Source organism: Mauremys mutica, chromosome 12 (genome assembly GCF_020497125.1).
Source record: "Mauremys mutica isolate MM-2020 ecotype Southern chromosome 12, ASM2049712v1, whole genome shotgun sequence".
Lineage (NCBI taxonomy): Eukaryota > Metazoa > Chordata > Testudines > Geoemydidae > Mauremys > Mauremys mutica.
Window position 1 is genome coordinate 79,983,549 of NC_059083.1, and position 20,470 is coordinate 80,004,018.

At 52.4% G+C, this 20,470-nt stretch overlaps 1 protein-coding gene across 3 annotated transcripts; it reads left to right on the plus strand.

The window, feature by feature from the left end:
- On the plus strand, positions 1-18,665 carry DNAI2 (dynein axonemal intermediate chain 2). Of its 3 annotated transcripts, none has more exons than XM_044983995.1 (14): positions 1-128; positions 1,460-1,650; positions 3,143-3,304; positions 3,448-3,569; positions 4,461-4,603; positions 6,515-6,628; positions 9,129-9,268; positions 9,597-9,719; positions 13,834-14,057; positions 14,536-14,671; positions 15,289-15,435; positions 16,564-16,788; positions 17,601-17,645; positions 18,541-18,665. In XM_044983995.1, exons 2-14 carry the CDS (start codon positions 1,468-1,470, stop codon positions 18,547-18,549), a joined length of 1,773 nt encoding a protein of 590 aa, XP_044839930.1. In that variant the 5' UTR covers positions 1-128; positions 1,460-1,467; the 3' UTR covers positions 18,550-18,665. The 3 variants fall into 3 exon arrangements, with proteins under 3 accessions (XP_044839930.1, XP_044839929.1, XP_044839931.1); XM_044983994.1 differs by having other exon boundaries at positions 65-128; positions 1,463-1,650; XM_044983996.1 differs by lacking the exon at positions 1-128 and adding an exon at positions 720-843.
- Positions 18,666-20,470: the final 1,805 nt, after the last annotated feature.

Genomic DNA, 20,470 nt, shown 5'->3' on the forward strand with positions numbered 1-20,470 from the left:
ATGGCGGCGGCTCCCGGCCCGTCACGTGACTGCTCCGCTTCCAGTCCCCGCGGGCGTTGCTGGGCAACGGGGACACGCTGCCCGCGGCTGCAGAGAGCCGGGCCCGGAGCGGATCTGCCCCCCACCAGGTAAGGGAGGGAGGGGCCCTGCGGCTCGGGACCCCCCTTGGGCTCCACCCCCCCCGGGTAAGGGAGGGAGGGGCCCTGCGGCTCGGGACCCCCCTTGGGCTCCACCCCCCCCGGGTAAGGGAGGGAGGGGCCCTGCGGCTCGGGACCCCCCTTGGGCTCCACCCCCCCCCGGGTAAGGGAGGGAGGGGCCCTGCGGCTCGGGACCCCCCTTGGGCTCCACCACCCCCCCGGGTAAGGGAGGGAGGGGCCCTACGGCTCGGGACCCCCCCTTGGGCTCCACCCCCCCCGGTAAGGGAGGGAGGGGCCCTGCGGCTCGGGACCCCCCTTGGGCTCCACCCCCCCCCGGGTAAGGGAGGGAGGGGCCCTGCGGCTCAGCCCAACCCCTTGTCAGCCCAGCCCCCCCTTCTACCCAGCGCTGCTGCCCCCTACTGCGGGGTGCTCCTCGTGCAGCACCTGGCACAGCGGGCACCCGCAGGTGCCAATGTACTAGGGCTCTGTTGGGAGTCACGCGTGGGGCCGGCAGCCGGGACTCCTGGGTTCGCTCTGCAGGGAGCCACGCGTGGGGCCGAGGGGGCAGAGCGGGGCCGGCAGCCGGGACTCCTGGGTTCGCTCTGCAGGGAGCCACGCGTGGGGCCGAGGGGGCAGCGTGGGGCCGGCAGCCGGGACTCCTGGGTTCGCTCTGCAGGGAGCCACGCGTGGGTCTAAGGGTGCCCAGGTTTGTACTGCTTTAACTGTATTGGTTTGAAATTGTATCGTTAAGGAGGTCTGACCCTCTAGCATGGGCACAGTTCTACCAGCATAAAGGTGCTTGCCTCAGTTTATTCCTGTAAACACTCCTATAATAATGATTAGAGGAATAAGCTCTACCAGCGTAAGGCACCTTTATACTCCTATAACTGCGTCCATGCTGGGGGTGTGGTTTTAACAATAAAACCACCCCCACCCAACTGAAATAGTTAAATGGGGACAAAAACTGTGTAGACCAGGGGTTGCTCTTTAAAGGCCAAGGCCCCCATCTCATGACTGTGCAATCATAGGTCAAAGGAAATGGTGGGAAAACCTGTTGCATGCTAGATCCATGTAAGAAAGTAGGGATACACTTACAAAACAGAGCGATAGAAATCAGAGAGGTAAGACCCACTGGATCATCCAGTCCAGGATTGTTCCCTAATTTAAACTCTGTCATCATTTCTAAACACAGAATGTAATCCCTTGCGGTAGGGACTATGTCTTTCTGTGTCCCCCATGAAGCATCTGCTGTGCAACACAGCAGTGAAACGGTAAGTGTGAAGCAGTGCAAAGGTGCAACATTTCCTTCTCCCTCGCCTCAGCAGGCACCATGGAGATTGTCTACGTATATGTGAAGAAGCGCAGCGAGTTTGGCCGACAATGCAACTTCTCCGACCGGCAGGCCGAGACCAATGTGGACATCCAGCCAGACCCGAGCCAAGCCAAAAACTTCATAGAGAGGGACCCCATTGATGCTGCAATACAGTGTGCCAGTGATATGTCGGAGCATGAGGTACAGTGGGAGCAAACAGAGCTCTCTTTTAATGAATATTTGCTTGCAAGGCTCCCTCTGACAGGATAAGAGAGAGGTGTCGCTGAGGGGGTTGAAAGTTGGGTATGCTCAGCAACGCAAGGTGCCTGTAGTCAGTGATAAACTGGAGATCTTCTGGGACCCCGTTTGTAGGAGGAGGATATAGGTATCAAGATCTCCTCTGAAAGAAATACAGTGATGCTGCTGGTGTAATAATGGTACGGTATTCAGAGAAGTTTGCAATGATATTATCTCAGGGTTCTCACCCATCCTAAAATTCACAAGAGGGAGCTAATGTTTTCATTGCTGTCTCCTGCAGGACAGTTAAGAGCTCTGAGTTTGTCTAGTGGTTAAAGCAGGAGAGGGGGTTCTATTGGTTCTGATTCACTGTGTGACCTTGGCAGCTCTAAGATGCTAAGATATAAAGTGGATTTGATCTTAGCTACCCCACAGGAAACCAGGTGTGAGGCTCCACGGATGTTTGTAGCATGGCTTGAGATCCTCCGAGGAGAACCACGGCCATAGCAGGGAAGAGACTAGTGTGTTGCAAACCTGGAATTCCATGGAAAAAGGGGGCGGTTGGGGGGTTCTCCCTTCTCTGCAGTCAGTGATGGTAAATCAAGAAAACAATTCATGAATGATTTCTTAAGAACTCCCAGAGTCGGACTGATCCTTTGCAAAGCCAATCTGCTCCGCTTGGGTGAGAGATGAGACGCTACTTTGGGTTTGAACAGTGGAGAAGTAGCCAATAATTCTTCATTCCAATGCTGGCCCCTGTTTGCAATCACGTAGCTGGAAACCCCTCTTCTCCTGTGTGGGGAGTAATAAAAGTAACAACTTTGTTAGTCCCGTTTGTTAACATTGCCAGATGAGCTCTCTGCCTCCCTTGGAATTTGCCCGGTATAAACAATAAGGGATTGCTCAGTTGCTACATGATCCCCACTGCACTCCAGCAGATGGAAGTTGAGTGGGAGCGCTATGGACATTTGGTGAAGTGATTGTCCATAATTCCATTGTTAGCCACAAAGGGGACTACAAGTTCCACACTTGGTTATGGCCAGAAGAGTGACTGTAATGCTGGCAGCTTCTCCCCAGCTGCGTGTGTGTGTGTTCAAGTCAGATCTGCTGATGGCACTCATGAAAATAGGGTTTACTCCCCTTTGCCCTGCAGGAGCAGAGCAGCCGGAGAGGAGTGTGCAGGGTTCTAGTCTGCCTTGTGCATCAGCAACTGAGCAGCCTGTTCTATCCTGACTGCCGGCTCTAGTCGTGGCGATGGCATAAGAGCCAGAGAGAAGAGGGCTGAGTTTTGAGAACCCAGCTGGGGTTTGCAGCACTGACAAAGCCAGGGAAATCTGAGCACTGGCTGGAACTGGAATCAGTGAGGGAGTAAATGCTAGACCCCACGGAGCAGCTTTAAAAACCAAGCCCATCAGCTTTGTATCTTGCTTCCCTCTCTCTTTGTGTAACACTTCAGGTCAACACGGAGAGATTTGAGATGGAAAACGAGGGGGTTAACCACTTGGAAGGAGGGTGGCCAAAAGACGTTAACCCGCTGGAGATGGAGCAGACCATTCGCTTCCGGAAGAAAGTGGAGAAAGATGAGAACTATGTCAACACCATCATACAGCTCGGCAGTGTAAGGCCACTGTCCCATGCTTTCCGCCCCCTCTGCGTGTTACAACTCCCTTTCCCATCATGCTCTGCTTGCTGCCTGCCCTCCCAAGCCAGTAGCTTTCCCAAATGTCACATCACGGCTTATTTGCATGGCTTGCTTCACAGCTGATGGAACATTGCATCAAACAGAACAATGCGATCAATATCTACGAGGAGTACTTTGACGATGAGGAGACAGCAGACGTAGCAGATGAGCCTCCGTCTGCAAAAACCATCAATGTCTTCAGGTATTGGCAGTCAGGAGGTGCTACGCTGTGTTCTAAGCATTCACGGTTCTGTTCCAGTCCATACTGACCATTGGGCCAGCTGAGGCGGCTACCTCAGTTAAACCGGCGCTGTTAAGCTGCATCTGCTGACAGGAGCAGGTATAACTGAAGCAGCCATCACAGCAGATCCTAGCAGCAGTCCATCTCCAGCAGAATTAACTGCAGGACATCCCAGCTATTTGAATGGAAGGCTGTAGGTATAGCCTTTCTCCTGACAGAGACAGACTCTCTCTGCACTGGGACCAACCCTGTCAATTTCATCCTTGGAAAGTAATATATTAATATAGATGCTCCTTTGGGTATTTCCAAATCATTCTTGGGCGGGGGGGCGATTACTACAAGAGTTCAGTGCCCCGCCTCGCTCGGATTATTTGTTCCGATCACTGAACACAGACTGGTTTTCCTTCCCTGTATTCTGAGGAGTAATTAACATGTCTTTCAAAAACCAGTCAAATAATGTTCATATGGGGAGGATCTAGTGGACTTGGGGTATTTTGGAGCACTTCAGTGAGTATCCCAAGTTTTAATATCTTTTGTAGCACAGTGTCAAAGGAATCTTCCTTCTTTTGTTTCTCAAAGATTTTTTTTCAGTGTTAGGGCCTGTGTAGTAACTTTTAAAAGTTAGATCCTGGAATGTAATTGAATTTCTATAAATTTCTAACTGGAAAGGTTTATCAGCTCATCTAGGTCTTCCTGTCACAACCCAGTGCAGGATTGTTTCCTGTAATCAATACTCAGGGGTTTTAACCTGTTTTAATTGAGGTTCCCGCCACTTCCCTTGGGCAACTATTGCATAGCCTGGAGCATGACAAATTGTTAGCAAGTTAATGCCATTGTTTTATTATCAAAAAGGGATCCAAACTTAATCAAAAGGACAGCCACGCACCTCTCCTGGCACCCAGATGGAAGCAAGAAGCTGGCAGTAGCTTATTCCAGCCTGGAGTTCCAGCGAAGCTCCAAAGATATGAGCTATGAGTCATACATATGGGATCTTGGTAAGAAGGGAAAATGCGAGAGTTAGTAATGCTTGCCACTAACATGGTCCTTCATGTCTGTTAAGTGCTCTGAAGGGATTAACTAACTAACCCTCACAACACCCCGCCAGGAGAGTAGAAGGGACGTTGACTCCGGTTTTACACATGGGGGACTGAGAATTGGGGTTGAAGGTATCTGAAACCTGACCAAAATATGGAAAACAACCTTGTAAAGACCCACTCTCTGCAGGGCCAGAGTCACACCTTACGTGCCACTAGGCACAGCATCTTCCGCGCCCCCACTGCCTACAGCTGACCTTTGTGTTTTTCGTAAAAAATGAAACGAAAAGAAATATAAACACAGCCTCCCTGGGAAGGCACAAGACCCTCCACCACGCATGGGGATCCCAGCCTGAGCCGGGGCGCAGCCCACCTGCCCCAGGAATGGCGCAAGGGCGGGGACCGTACCTCTCCCCATGGCGAGCAGTTCCTGGGTGTCTTCCGTCCCTCCCGCAGCCTGGCGCAGAAGCAGCGCTCCGGCTCTGCTCATGTAAATGAATGAGGCATTGGCCACGCCCCTCCCTCTCCCTCTCCCTCACTGGCATGGGGCGGAGGCAGCAGGGTGGCCGAGATTGGGAAGGGGATGGGACGCTCCCAGCCAGCACCTTCAGCAGCCACCCCCTCTCCCCCGGCCACGGCTCACAGCACCCCCAGGTGGGCTGACTTGGACGCTCACCCTGCTCCAGCCCCACACGCTGGGCAGCCACCAACCCACACCAGGAGCCCAGCCGCCCTCAGGGGAGCTGAATGTGTTAACTTTTAACCCACTTTTAACTTTTAGGCGCCCCTAGAACACTGGCACCCTCGGTGCCTAATTGGAAATCCGGCCCTGACTCTCTGGCTTCCCAGGACAGAGCCCTGCTCGCTTTTTCCAGTGAGCTCAGTTACATTTTCCAGACACGCTGGATTGTTAAAGTAGCTTAATTGCCCATTCTGTTAAAAAACAAGAAGCAACACAAGCCCTGGGTTGGGAAAATTACCTTGCTGAGGAACTTCCCAGGTGTATAGAACTTCAGTGCACTGGGGATGGGGGGGACTGGGGGGGGGCTGAGAGAGATGTAGATGTTACAAGCAGGACTCAGTCCACCGCTGAAAAACAAAAGGATGACAAGCAAACAGGGCGGTGGCAGTGGAGTGTGAGGAATGGACACCTCTTCCTCCCCACCCATCCTCTCACATGTGAATAGACCTTTCACAGCCACAGGGGGCTGCAACCACAGTCTGACAGATAAGGAAGCTGGATACTTTCCTTCTCCCAGCTATCTGTCTAGTGACTTGCATTCCCAGCACCTTGCAGCTCCTCAGTAATGGTCCCATCTGCTTTTTTTTTTTCCCCTTTAGAAGCAAGGTGCTAAATGGGAGAAGAGTCCTGCAGAATGGAGGCAGAAAGCGAGCGTTCAATGCAACACTCCTCCTCGTTCTGCCCCAAGACATGGCATGGCTAATAGTCTGTTTTGGGGGGACATGATGAGGTGCATTTTTATCTGAGGCAGAGAGAGGAATTGCTGATCTACTTCAGGCCCAGAACTGGAAGTCAGGACTCCTGGGTTCTCTTCCTGGCTGTTGTGATACCTTGGGCAAGTCATTTCCTCTCTCTACCTCCGCCTGTACAATGGAGAGAATACTTGTAAAGTGATTTCAGGTGAAGAGTGCTGCATAGGTGCTAGAGATTACTCCAGATTAGTACATTGTAGTAACGGTTTCTACCTGCCTCTCGCTAGCATTGATGCTGGGCAAGATGCTGGAAAGACGTGGGTTCTGGAGGTCACTGGCTAGTGTCCATCATTCCTGAGCTGAATTAGTTGGAAATGTTGTTTTCCTTCTGGGCTTCACTCAAACTTTGCTTTTCTCTATTTTGTCCCCTCCCGGTAGAAAATCCCAACAAACCAGACCTGGTTCTCAGGCCATCATCCCCGCTTATGAGCCTGGAATACAACCCCAAAGACTCTCACATCCTGGTTGGAGGATGCTATAATGGACAGATCGGTAAGGGACATGGATTGTATATAAAGCATCGCTACCAGGGGAACTGCTTAATTTTAATTCTGCGCTAGCCTTGCTCCAGTGCTAATCTGCACAAAGACTCCTTAGTGTCATTCGCTCCAAGGCCTGGAATACTGAATTGGAACACACGTTCCCCTGATTAGGCAGTAGGTGGTGGCCGTGCAGGCTATGTGGCTAGATAATTCACCATGATGTGATAGGTTTCAGAGTAGCAGCCGTGTTAGTCTGTATCCGCAAAAAGAACAGGAGTACTTGTGGCACCTTAAAGACTAACAAATTTATTTTAGCATGAGCTTTCGTGAGCTGCAGCTCACTTCTTCGGATGCATAGAATGGAATCCCCTGTCTGTGTGTTCCATTCTATGCATCCGAAGAAGTGAGCTGCAGCTCACGAAAGCTCATGATGTGATAGTGATCCAGACGAAGCCCATTCTGACAGTGGCGGAGGTGGGTCGCCCTGAACAAGGAGGCTGTTATTTCCTAGAACACCCACTTAAAAAAAGGTGGCCATTGCATTTGTTTATCCCTCAAAGCGTGTCAGGCACTTTCCAGATAGGAAACAGACACGGATGTAGCTGGTGGAATGTTCTGAATTACTAAGTAACTTCAGTGCGTGTGAAATCAGCAGTCCCTGGGGACCGGAGGCTCATGCTTGTCCATACAACAGGTGCAGCCCAAACAGTGTCAGTAAGAGCTTCCTTTGCCCTCTACATGCACTGCCTGGCACCAGTGTGACTGAATCCCATTATGTAGAATGGGCCGGTGCGTCTCTGTGTCCATCCAGTCTGCCTGTGTGCGCGTGTCCTTTCAGCCTCTCGCCTGCTGGAGTCAGTGCAGTGGGGACGGGAGGGGTGTGTGAGAGAGATGGTGGAGTCCTGCTTCTAATGTCCACAACCCATAAACATTTTATTTATTGTCAACAGTAGCCCAGCTGTATCCGATTGATGTCAGTGGGGGAACCCCCCTCTCCCCCACCCTGGGATGACTCTGGTCTGTAGTGTTCAAATAGCTACCATCACCAGCACAAATATTCTCTCTGGCGATGCCCTGGGCATCTCTTTGCTAACCAGAGCGTCCTTCCCGGCTGCATGGCTGTAGATACACTGTGTCATCAAGCAGGCTAGAGCTGAGGACAGGAGGCTGCTGTTGTCGAGCCCGCGTGCTGTACAGAACACTGTGTATCGGGTAGCTGCTGGTGGGTAGGGTTACCTGCTATTGCTCGCTTCCCCGCTGATGTGCCTCGGGAAATGAACGGCGGCATGAGAAAAGCTCTGAATAATTGCCGTCATTTCATTTGTAGAATAAGTTTTGTTCCCTTGTTTTAAACATTAAAAGGGGCTCCCCCTTTGCCAGATCCATGTAAGAGTCTATTATTTATTCAGCCACGCAAGCCTTTCAATTTAATCACGCTCATTTTTATGTTTTTGCTGCCCTTTGCAGCTGCAATCTGATCTGGCAGGGCATACATTAGAAGGACATTATCGTGCGCTCCTTAGGTGATGGAAGAGAGAGTCGATTTCACTTCATCCTTCACAGGGCTCCCCAGGCATGCGGCTGATGGCCCAGCAGAGCACACGCTGTCACATTCAATTGTTTAATTATAACCAAGCAAGAGCAAGCGAGTGCCACTCTGCCACGTCCGCAGAGAATCAACCCAGATGCCTAACCCTGGCAAAAGCAGGGCTGGGGAAGTCATTTACACCCAAAATGGGAGCTACCTTTATGCTGTGCTAAGGATCCTCCTCAGCAGCATCTGTCTGATGCAGAAATACGTGTATATAATACCCATTGTTTATGTAGGACCTCTGCTGATTTGTGCTCCTGCAGAGCCGCTAGAGGGTACGTGAGTTACTGGCTGGGGAGTGGTTTGACGCCAGCCTGCTATGTGACCTTGGGGCCTGGATTTAGAAGGGCCAGGCACCCAGACCCCCAGCTGGAGTAGATGGGAACTGGGGTGTTGCTCAGCACCAGTACATACATCTCTACAGGGGATAGTGGTCATCCTCTGCCTCTCCAAGGACACTCGGACTTTCCTACACTGGAGTTTTTGGTTGCTGGTGTAGCTGCATCAGTGACTTGCTTACCCCAGCTTCAGGCTGCCCTGGGGAACCCACAGTTTAGCCTTTATTCAGCCCATCCACACTAGGAGTTGCAACAGTTTTGCTAGGTCAGTGTTACTATATTGGCTGGTTTGATGGCTCTTTTGCGATGAAATGCACAACATAAGTGCCAGGTAGTTGCAAACCCTTCTCCTTATTCCTGGCATCACTGGGGCACTGCTGAAGTGATGACCAAAGGAAGACAAACTCCACGTTTGCTTCATCCCGTTAGCAAGCACTGAACGTGGAGACAACCCGTGGGAGCCAGGAGCAGAACCAAAACACTGGGGGGAATGGTTATTGGCCAGGTCCTCTCGGGGAGCTGCAACCAATGGAGCGGGGCAGGGGATATGACGCAGCTGATGGTCTCCTCCCCCTTCACAGCTTACTGGGACACCAGGAAAGGAGGACAGCCGGTGGAGCTTTCCACCGTAGAATTCAGCCACAGGGACCCCGTGTATGGAATGATCTGGCTTCAATCCAAAACCGGCACAGACTGTTTCTCCGCCTCTACCGATGGGCAGGTAACGGACAAGAGAAAAGGCGGTCTGTGGTCTCCACACAGCCAGCACCTGGCATCACCAAACGGCCACATCTGACTTGGTAGCACTGACAGTCTCTGCTCAGAGGAGAGTTAGTTTGCCCCAAGACATTCTCCTGCCCCCCTCACACAGAGAGGAAACGTGGATGTACGTGTGTCCTGCCATTGCAGGTCCAGTCATTCATGTGTTTGATTCAAGGGCAGCTGCTGCCTGATGCTGGGTAGTAAAAGTGTCAGCATCTCTATACGAGAAAGAAACTCTGGGGATTATGAGAGCGAGCCGCTCTGATGTCTCCCATCCCCTCCGCCAGGTCCTGTGGTGGGATATCCGTAAGCTGACCGAGCCCACGGAGACACTGGTGATGGACATCAGCAGGAAAGGAGTCTTGGAGAATGCTTTAGGAGCCATCGCGCTGGAGTTTGAACCAACCATGGTGAGTGCTGCTTGCTATCCTTCCCACCAGAGATGACGTTGGGGGCTTTGTCCTGTGGTAGCCATTGTTCCAAAGACCTTAGGTGTCCCAGGGTGCTGAGCGGAGCTTAGCAGGGTTGTGCAGTGCTCCTAGGCCAGAAGCATGGTGGCCAGGATGCAACGCTTCATGGTGGAATCCTTAGGCACTGGCAAGGGGATGGGGAGAAGGGAACGTACATGTCTGTTGTATTAATTTAGGTAGAATAAATGGGCCAAAATTACTGTGTGACATTAACCAGTGTTAAATGAGGTCTGGGGTTTGGTATACTGAGGCATGTGTGTGCTTAGTACTCTAGTAAACGCAGGATTAGGAATCCTTTTAACCTTTTATTAAAGATACAGAAAAAAAGGGCAAACAGTGAAGGCCTTTGAAATGTAAAGTGTTAAGTGAGGCTTTCATTTTAAAACAGCCCTTGTTCCCTTTCCCTTAGCTGGAAAGTCTTTAAAGGGAAACTCCCTTGTTTGACAGGCACTTAGATGGCATTAAAGGTGGTAATAAGAGGGGGAAAAGAGAATAAGCGAGTTGAGCTGGCTGGAGCTGGCACTGTCGCGGTTGTTGTTAAAGTTCAGTCCCGTTTCCTTTATTAGACAAAACATGACAGACACCCGGAAAAGGGGGTGAGAAAAGAATTGCAGAGATAGAAGATGCAGCTTCTGTCTCTGATGTTGAGTCTCGCTGCTGGACAGACACAGGCACAGAACATGGTCTTATCAGCCACTCCAAGTTCTGGCAAACTTTTACCAGCATGGGGCGTTTAGGGCATTTTGTTTAGCTGCTTTTTTGGTCAGAGGCTGTCAGCAGTATTGTAAAATGTACAGTCTTGGGATGGCTAAGCCAGACTCTCCTTACACAGAAGGAAAGAGAGAGAGAGGAAAGAGAAGAAATAAGGCAGGGAAGGAAAAGGACACATGGAGGTGTGGGGACACACACACACACACACACACACACACACACACACACACACACACACACACACACACACACACACACACACACACACACACACACACACACACACACACACACACACACACACACACACACACACTCTGTTTGGGATTCAGCCAGGGGGAGGTGGCGGCATCAGCTGGGTCCCTCTCTCTGCCCCGCTCTGGCCAGGACATTTCTCAGGATTAGAATTAAGGTGGTCCCAAGAGGCGGTGGGGATGGTAGCCATGATGGTGAAGCTCAATCCAGCAGACAGTCTTCCTTCAAGGACCCCAAAAGGCTGTGATGGGCAGCATAGCCCATCCTCTCATTATTTTGTCCACCAATTAGGCCTAGTGTCCGACGCATCGGTTGTGGTTCACTGATTGCTGGTTCCACGCTTTTCTCGTTTACTCAGCATGATCTCAACACAGTCCTTGAGCTATATCAGGAGGCCTTTGTGTTTAGACTAATTCAGTCTGTCTGCCTCTGCACCTTTCCCCATCAACACTTGTTATTACAGGTTATTGGCACATCTTACAAACTTTCACACACTTCCAACAGCTGAGCTCACGTGTAGGGTGTAACCTCGCTTCAGGGGCTGAAGAGTGTGAGTACCAATTTCAGGGTAGACTGTTAGGAACCAGGGCACGAACCCCTTATTGTTCACCAACCAATTACCAAGTGCAAATTCCTCCGGCTCTATAACAGTCGTAACATGGAGTCACAGACAGTCCTCTTGGGTACGCCAATCTGTCTCACCACCCAAGTCAGCCGGCCTTTGTGATAAATGGTCCCTTACACCAAGGATCACAGCAGTATTCAGGTTACTCCCAGCCCCAAAGGACCAGTCACTTACCCCAGGTCAGTTGCACCTTAGATCTCACACCAAAGACAACGCTTGTAGCCAATCCTATAATAAACTATCTAAAGATTTATTAACTCAGAAAAGGAAACCAGAGGGTTATTTACAAGGGGAAAGCAGGTAAACATAAAAACACAAATGTATTACAATCTTAAGTTTCAAAAGATAATAGAAGCTTCTATAATAAGCAAGCTCTACGTGTTGTTTAGGGCTAACTCAGTCTACGCAGCTGGGGATCTCTTGCTTATGCCTAGAAAAACTTGCCTCCCCAGAGTCCCAAGCAGCACAGAGATAATCAGTTCCTCTTCATTAGGGGTTTTATTCTCTTCTTCACCCACTCTTTTGGTTGCAAAGCTCAGCTGATGGGTGGAGGCCGAGCCATAGCTCATCTTCATGGGGAGGAGGCAGAATAACAGCAGAAGTCTTTTGTCCTCTTCCTGACAGTATGTAGGGAAATTCCAGCTGCAGTAGCTCACAATAGTCCATCTGATATTGATGGACTTTTCCTGTTTGGAAGGGCACGACACCTTCTGTTGAAGATCAACCCGTCCCACTAATTAATATGTCTCTCCTGTCTGGTGATTGACACAGTCACAGAGGTTCACAATACAGCTGCTCAAATATTACTTTACAATATGGGATGCAGATGCTATAAGTGAGCTTAATGCCAGCAGCAAGTCACAAGCGCATTCAATAAAGTCTAAACACTAAATGCATTTGTAAAACTCTCATCCCTCTTTTAACAATACTAACCCTGTTGAGCCAGACAGATGCCTGCTAAGTATTTGTCAGTGTTCAGCTGAGACAGGGGGACCTTGGCATGAGCTCGCACCTGGCCTGCCAGCGTTGCATAGGGTACATTTGTAGGCCCAGTTAGTATGACATCTCATACGGTCCTGGTGTTGTGTAGGGTGCAGCAGGCAAACCAGGTTCTCTACACACTCGTTTGTATTTCTCAAACATGTTGATTGCCTGAGCTTCCACACCCTTCACATGCTTCATTACCATGCACCACATCTGTCTGCATTCAGAGTAACTCCACTGACTTCCATGGGGTTACTCTGGATTTACATCAGCGGTGCTGAGAGCAGGACGTGGGCCCACATGGGTTGTGTACAAATCTGCTTGAATTTCAGAGTGAGGCTGGCCAGTGCCATAAAGCATCTCAAGTGCTGCAGGTGGTAATCTCTGCGCACAGCATGGATTTCCTTCACCGAACCAGCACTTAACAAGCCAGGAATTTATTTATTTTCTCCTGATCTTGGCATGCAACTAAAGGTCTCTGTTAGAAGACTGGGGTGATAATGGTGTGAGATTGTTGTTTGTTGCTAAAGTAGAGTATTTGCAGCATACATAGGGCTCTTCCCTGGGCAGCCTGCTGGGTTCTCCATTAGTAAGTGTAAATTACCCAGTGTTGCGCTTTGGCTTCCCTTCCCGCTATCCCTGCAGTTGGTTGCTGCCGAGACAGGAATAATCAGATGTAGACTCTAAGGGATCTCTAATCTCCAGAGCCAGCAGGGGCCTAGCCATGATAAGCATCTTTATCTCTGCGGTGGGCAGCAAGCAGTGCTGTAATCGCTGAGAATGCAGGGTTGCGCAGAGCCGGTGGGGGGCTGCAGTTGGTAGGTATCCTGCTCCCTGTGCACAAACATTGGGATGTTTACAAAGCGATGAGGCCAGCAGTGGCTGAGAGTTGGGGGGCTGCCTTGGCACTGGCTCTGCAGAGTAAACCTCAGCCACGTGAAAGTGCCTTTGGTTTAAGACAAAGGAGCCGAGCTGTATATGACAATATAGGGATGGGAAAGGCCTGTTGGATGAGACTCCATCTCTCCAGCAAAGCATCAAGAAATGTAACCTCAGTTTATATACACAGTACATGAAGTGCAGGCAAAAAAAATAACTAGTGCACGTCCAGGGAAATGCCAGTATTCTAGGCAGTCACTTGATCTTCAGCGGATTCCACGCTACTTGTGCCAGCTTCAGGAAGCCGGAGTTGGGCTTGTTCCTAGACCAGTGGATCTCGCCAACAGCGCTCTAGTTAATAGTACACCTGCCAGTTTTCAATGCCGGGTTCACTTCTCCTCTTGATGCACGTTGGAAGAAAGTTTGCCTGCATAACTCCTACGGGCATTACTTGGATCCAACTACACCCTCGCCCTCCACTCATCTAGAGGAGAACAAACCCCTTGCTGGGACCTGCCCTTCATGTGGGAAATCCTCTCCTGCTGGAAGAGCATCCCCACACCCAGTGACAGTTGCGTTCCACTGTGTTTCCGACCACAGCCGACCAAGTTCATGGTGGGGACAGAACAAGGCGTGGTGATCACCTGTAACCGCAAGGCTAAGACACCTGCTGAAAAGATAGTTGGCACATACAGTGGGCACCATGGCCCCATCTACGCCCTGGCAAGGAACCCTTTCTTCCCCAAGAACTTCCTGACAGTCGGGGACTGGACTGCTCGGATCTGGTCTGAGGACTGCAAGGAATCATCCATCATGTGGACCAAGTAGGCGATGGGTTTTATTTTGCACTTACTGTTTCTGTCCCTGATTTATAGGCCAGGATGGGGTTTCAGGAGTATCTCAGTGACGGAGGAGCACAATTCTCAGTTAATTTTAATGGCACTTCAGTGCCTGAATCACTGGGCTTTGGAAATCCCGCCTGCTGCCCCTGCAAGTGGTGGTGGCAGGAAATTGTTCCTCCCCCGACAATTAGGTTTCTTTAGATTTCCCCCTGCAGAGCTACGTAGTGAAGACGGAAGCAGAACAGGAGTGAAGGGACCTGAATTCACTCTGTGTCCAGCTGTATGTCCCAGCCCCCGTATAAGTGAGAGGCAGCTGCCTAGCGTATCCAGCACAGCAATGCATGGCGTGTTAAAGCTACGCACTCGGGGAATGTGGCAGTTACTCCAATGTAGCATAGCTCTGTAATGTGGACACCAAATGGTGTGAATTAGTTCTGAGAGCTGCTGGATTTGTTGGCAGGTACCACATGGCTTACCTAACAGATGGGTGCTGGAGCACCATCCGGCCAGCTGTCTTCTTCACAACCAAAATGGACGGGACCCTTGATGTCTGGGACTTCCTCTTCAAACAGAACAACCCCTCCCTCAGTGTGAAGGTTGGTCAGAAACACGTCTTCTTTTACCTTTGTGTCTCCTCCTCGCCCGCTGGGTGGGAGCTGCGGGGATCTGAACCATTGCAGGGATGTGGTAGGTGCTTCGCAGACCTCTCCCGAGGCCGGTGGAAGGCTGCACCCAGGCAGTGATTTGAGTTGACTGTGTGGAGCTCTGCAGCAGGAGCGAGCTAGCAAACACATCCTGGCCAGCCTGGCCATGCAGGAAATAAAGTGGCCAGCGTAAGCTCTGGTGCACACACGGGCACTCACCAGCATCTCACTGTTTGGGCTGCCCAAACCTGGAGGAAAGAAATGTTCCTGCCAAGCTTTTGCTATGTCCGTGTTTCCAGTGTGCCCATCATCGTAGTATCTGGGTGCCACGTGGCATTCCCGTCTGCCAGGCCTCCCTCCTCCCCCATTTAGGCCATGTCATATGTAAGTGAAAACATCTTTTAAAAATCAGTTGCAGTGAGTATTAAGGATAGTGCCTGAGGGGCTTGTGTCAGTCAGTCCTGACATGCTGAGCCATGTGGCCAGCCTGCCCTGACACAGGTGCCCTGACACTCTGGTGATGGGCAGCACCTAAGCAGTAAACTTCCCAACTGGTCCTTCCTCCCCAGGTCTGTGACGAGCCTCTCTTCAGCCTGCGTCTGCAGGACAACGGGCGTTTCATTGGCTGCGGCTCTAAGCTGGGCACAGTGACCCTGCTGGAGGTCTCTTCCGGGCTCTGTACCCTGCAGAGGAACGAGAAGAACCTGGCCACGGCGGTGAGTATCTCTCATGCTGCAAGTGGCAGCGTGGGCCTGGCTGCGGTAGCTGCCGCAGGTGAGCTCGGGGTCTGCTTTGAACCCGGACGCTTCCAATCTCCCTCGTAAAGTTTGCCAATAGGAACTGGCGCGATGCAAGCGGCTGGCATGGATTGTTGTTAGCGGTTTGGGCATATGTGCTCTGGGGCACCCAGGTTGTCTGTACACAGAAGCTGCCCTGTTTAACTTCAGTTGGATTAAAACCAGATTTAGTTAAACCAGTGCAAAGCCCTGTGTGGATGCACTTATATCTGTTTAAGTCTGGTTCCGTGGGTTTCACTTTGCCCCCAGGTGTAGCTATCCTAGGTAAAAGCGTCCACACACAATGTTGCACCAGTTTAACTAAAATGGGTTTCAAATCAAACCTGCTGTTAAACCGGTGCAGCGTTGGGTGTAGTCCAGGCTTCCCGCGGGGTGTCTCTGTGCAGTGTCAGGAGGGGTACAGAGGTAGGCAATCCTGGGCCCATTCTGCAAAAAGGGGGGCATTCTGGTGGCATTCCAGCTCTCACTAACACCAGGGACGCGGCCCCCTGTGTTCTCCAGCCTTCCGCCTCTGCGCTGTGTGGGGCTGGCACTCTCCATTCCCCTGGTGTGTGGAGGAGTTTTAAGGCAAAGACTCGCCCCTTCACTCCGGGTGGTGGGCACCAGGGGAAACACTTGGGTTCCTAAGTAAGTGACCTGATTTTTCCAGCACCCCCAGCCGCTGTGGCAGCTCCTCGTCACGGCCCATGGAGCAGGGTGAGGTGCCTAGCTTTTAAGCCCTGGAGCTCATCCCGAGGCACCCTGATCTGCCAGAGACGCACTCGACCTGTGTAACTGCTTCACAGCAGGGGCCAAAGCACCAGAGAGCCCACTCGCGGGGACTCCATGCCCCGTGCTATGTGAAGGAGACCTGTGGCTGATCCCTGGATGGAGGGGGATTGCAGGAATGCCGAGGGCATGGCTAATGTGTGCACAGAGCAGCGGGGCCTGCTGTGGGGCAGGAGGGGAGCAGCCGGCCGCGCTGTAGGGGCTAACGGCATGGGTTCCTAGGGGCTCTGCTTTAGTTGTCCCCGAGCCCTAGCCCTCTCTGCCCCCTGTGCCTCTCAGATGTTTGAGCGAGAGACAAAGCGAGAGAAGATCCTGGAAGCCCGGCACCGGGAGATGCGTCTGAAGGAGCGCACCAAGGCCGAGGGCAAGGAGGAGGACGTGAAGGTGGAGACGGAGGAGGAGAAGCCTGAGGAGCTGCTGGCCAGAGTCCAGAAGGAGTTCTTCGAGATCATCGAAGCAGAGATCAGGAGGAAGGAGCGGGCAGCCAAGCTGTCGAAAGCCCAGGTAGCACAGAGACCAGGTCTGCCAAAGGGATGGAAGGGTGGCTCTCTGTCTATGGTGCTGCATCCTGGAACTGGTGTCTAGGAGGCCCGTGGGAGGGGGAATGACGCAGCACATCACATGTTGTGAGGAGACCAAATGGAAGTGCAGCTCTGCTCTGCCAGGTCCCTGTGATGAGGGACTTGCTGATTCCAAATCATGTGGACTCGGTTAAAAGTCAGAGGTGATTTCCCTACCTACCAGTCCTGGCACATGTCTTAGACCTGTGACATTTATATCAGCTGTCCTGTCTGAGACCATGGCATTCACCCAGCAGGGCAGGGAGAGCCCAAGGAACAGAGTGCTGTGGCAGGCTAATGGTCTGTTTGCCTTTGCTTTCATTTCATTGCAGGGGACCCCGATCCTCTGACAGTCACTTAGCTGAGTGTAGGTTTGATGTGAGCCTGGCACCGCCTTGTTCACACCATTGTCACTGAACTGCAGTTATTCACAAACCCCTCCAGTACTGGCTTCCCCCCTAGGAAAGTACAGGCTGTTTGACAGTATCAACTGCACTCCTGTGGAGAAGCTGATTTCTGACTGACTGCACAGTCCCGTTTTCCGGTGCGCTGCCTGTTCTGGGGAACTCTGCCAGGCTGGCACACATTCCACAAAAACGGGGGGCTGATTTTGATAGCGTTTCTAAGTATTCACTGGTCAAAGGCCAAGGCAGCAGAGCTGGGCAGGGAGCCTGTTTCAGAGAGAAAGAGGGTCCGGAAGAGCAGGGTTTCCATGCCTGGGGACTTGGAACGCAATGATCTCCCTATTCCTTTCAGGAGAAGGAAGTTACAGATGAAAACGAGGATGAAGACCCCTACAAGGTCAGGATACACCCCAGGGTACCCCCTTTTCCCTACTGTAGATTGATTCCCCGTTTCTACCCCCCCACCCAGACTCCTGAAGAGCCCCCACACTGCACCCTGTGGCGTTTTTCAGTTTCCCTCCTCTGAGCACCTCAATTTGCCAGTCATATGCCAATCCCCATGTGACATTCACACAGGAGCCAAAATTAGGGGCACCCCTGTCCCAGCCGTACAAAGCCTAATGCTGCAGCACAGCTGGGGAACGCGAGTCCGTCTCGCCTGCGCCGCAAGAGGGAACCGGGTAACTGGGTCCCCCACGTGGCAGCGCCCAGAGTGTAGCTGGAGCCCTGGGTGCTGTGGGAAAGGAGGGGTTTGTATTCTCAGCAAGAGGAGCCCGTCTTTCTCCTTCCAACCAGCCCCACTCGGGATATGCTGTGGGGCCGGTCCCCTTCCTAAGGACACCAGGCGGGTTTGGCTTGGGAGCTTGCACCCAACCCTCGATTCTCAGCTGCTGCTGCTTTCCCTATGAACTTCCCCTCTCCCCTTGCACGTGAGCAGCTAACACTACCTCTCCGTGCAGCCAGCCTTCTTGGGCGGCCCCCTCTGAGGCAGCCATCCCATCCCTTCAGTCAGCTGCCTTGGGGCCGACATGGAGAGGAGGCTTCCTGTCAGCCTCCATCCCGTGCAGTGCTCGGACTCAGGCATCCTGCATCATGACACGCAGCATAGCCAGTGGAGCCAGAAAGAGGAAGGGTGGATTCAGCTCCGCTGTCTTGTTCGCCTGCTCACTGCATCTGTAACAGATCTGGAAGCCTCCTCCCCTGGCTGGCAGGGCATTGGGATGCTGTCTATGGGAACAGACTCTGGGCCCCAGGGGACCCTCCATGGCCTAACCCCTGTTCTCTCTCCGCAGGAGGAGTGAGCCTGGTGTGTGGCTCGCACAGTCGCACTTAATTTATTCTCGTACCAGTGCAGGTTGTTTCCCCTTTTGATCTTTTCTACAAGACAGACTGGATTAATAAACAGCAGCATTTTTAAGCCATGTCTGGTTGGGTCCGACAGACGTCAGGGTGGCGGGATCTGTATGTTACAATCCACTTTGGATCCTGGACCGCTGGAGGAGGCGGGCAGCCATTCCCCGGGCGCCGCTGTCTGCCTAGAGACTGTGCTGTCTCCCCTACACAGACCCGCAGGCTGAGCAGCAGCAGCCGCCGCTGGAGCTCTGTGCCATGTTCTGTGCCGCCTGCTCTCCTTCACCCCCTGCCCACAGCAGCATGGGACGTTCCCCTTCCCCTCCATAAGCAGGTGGTTTTATGACATGACAAAAAGGCCAAACAGTCCTGGTCAAACACTTGGCTCCTCTCCTTGTCCCAACATGCCGCACCCTGCAGCCACTGCGCCAGCTCGCCAGGCCTAGCGATCCCAGCTGGGGCAGCCTGTCTAGTCTGTCGAGGTTCCCCTGTGACACTCGTCCACGCGGGATCTGCTTGGGCCATGGAACTGATTGGCTGGTTCCAAACTCACGACTCTCGTGCTGACAGCAAAGGGGCCAGGCGCTGGAATACTCCCCGGGGAGGATGCACCGCGTGTGTGTGGCTGCAGGCATGCATGTGCCCCGGAGAAGCGGGGACTGAGTGGCTGCGTAGCAGCAGCAGGAAGATGATCATGGCAGAAGCAAAGCCCCCTTGTATAAATACATGTGCGCTGCTTCGGTAATTTGCAGACATGGCTAGAAACTTCAGCTGGGGACGGGGAGACTGCTGCACATTCGTGGCTGTAACTTCAGTCTGTTCCAGGCAGGAGCTTTCTCCTGAAGCTGCTGCTCTGCGGAGAGAGCTCAGAGCTGCGGAGGTCCCATGCATTGCCCTGCGGAAAGGCCTTTCCAATGGCTTGCGGTTGGGAAAGTGAAAGCAGCTCTCTGGGCCGCTCACCCAGCGTTTTTGTACAGAGTCCCTTCTCCAAGTGGCCTCTCAGGCAGGTCGGTGTAGTCATCCCCTTTGTACAGATGGGGAAACCGAGGCACTGAGCGAGGGAGTGGCTCACCCAGAGCCAGGAATAGAACCTGGGAGTCCTGACTGCATCCGGTAGAGCAGACTCTGTCCCTCAGTAGCCCTGCCCCCTAGCTCCTCCCCCAGAGAGGGGAAATCCCTCCTGCCCCAAGCCTGTTCCCATCTGAGTGTTGTTACTGCGGCTGTTTATTCTCTGTGTCACTGTAGTCCCCAGATGGCCCAGTGGTGGAGCAGAGGCCCAGTGCGCTAGGCACTGTACAAGCACAGAACGGGTACACGTACCCTGGACGTACGCAGAGGTCTGCTGGGGGGGACAGCAACTCTCTAGAGATTTGCCTAGTTTTATACCAGGCTACATTGAAAGCACTGGCGACATCAGTACAAACTAACATTTCATACAGACCATGACTTGTTTGTACTGCTCTATGTACTATACACTGCAATGGAAGGACAGTATTTATATTCCACTGGATTTATTTGATAATTCTGTGGTAAAAAGGAGAAAGTCAGCGATTTGTCAGTAAGTGGCTGTTACACGTTTGTGTTTCTGTGTCTGATTTTGTCAGCAGGCAGTTTTGAAGTGAGGTGAAACTTGGTGTCCGCAGGACAAATCAGCCTCCTGACGGGGCCAGGATGAGAGGTTGAGAGCCGCTGTGCTAGAGCAGGGCAAGCTGGCGGAGGGGCTCCGTGCTCCAAGCGCCAGGCTGGGGACGGGGGACAAGCAGGGAGATGGCACGTGGCGAGGCCAGAGGAAAGGAGGCTGCGGAGATCGAGAGGTTGGGAGCCTGGCGAGGGCTCGAGGGCGCGGATGGACAGGGGAGGCCGTATCGCTGC

Excerpts from the sequence above, each read along its gene's own strand:
- DNAI2 (XM_044983995.1), top strand. The coding sequence starts at position 1,468 with ATGGAGATTGTCTACGTATATGTGAAGAAGCGCAGCGAGTTTGGCCGA. Across the intron at positions 4,604-6,514 it reads GTCATACATATGGGATCTTG|AAAATCCCAACAAACCAGAC; the intron begins GTAAGAAGGGAA and ends CCCTCCCGGTAG. Across the intron at positions 14,672-15,288 it reads ACCCCTCCCTCAGTGTGAAG|GTCTGTGACGAGCCTCTCTT; the intron begins GTTGGTCAGAAA and ends CTTCCTCCCCAG.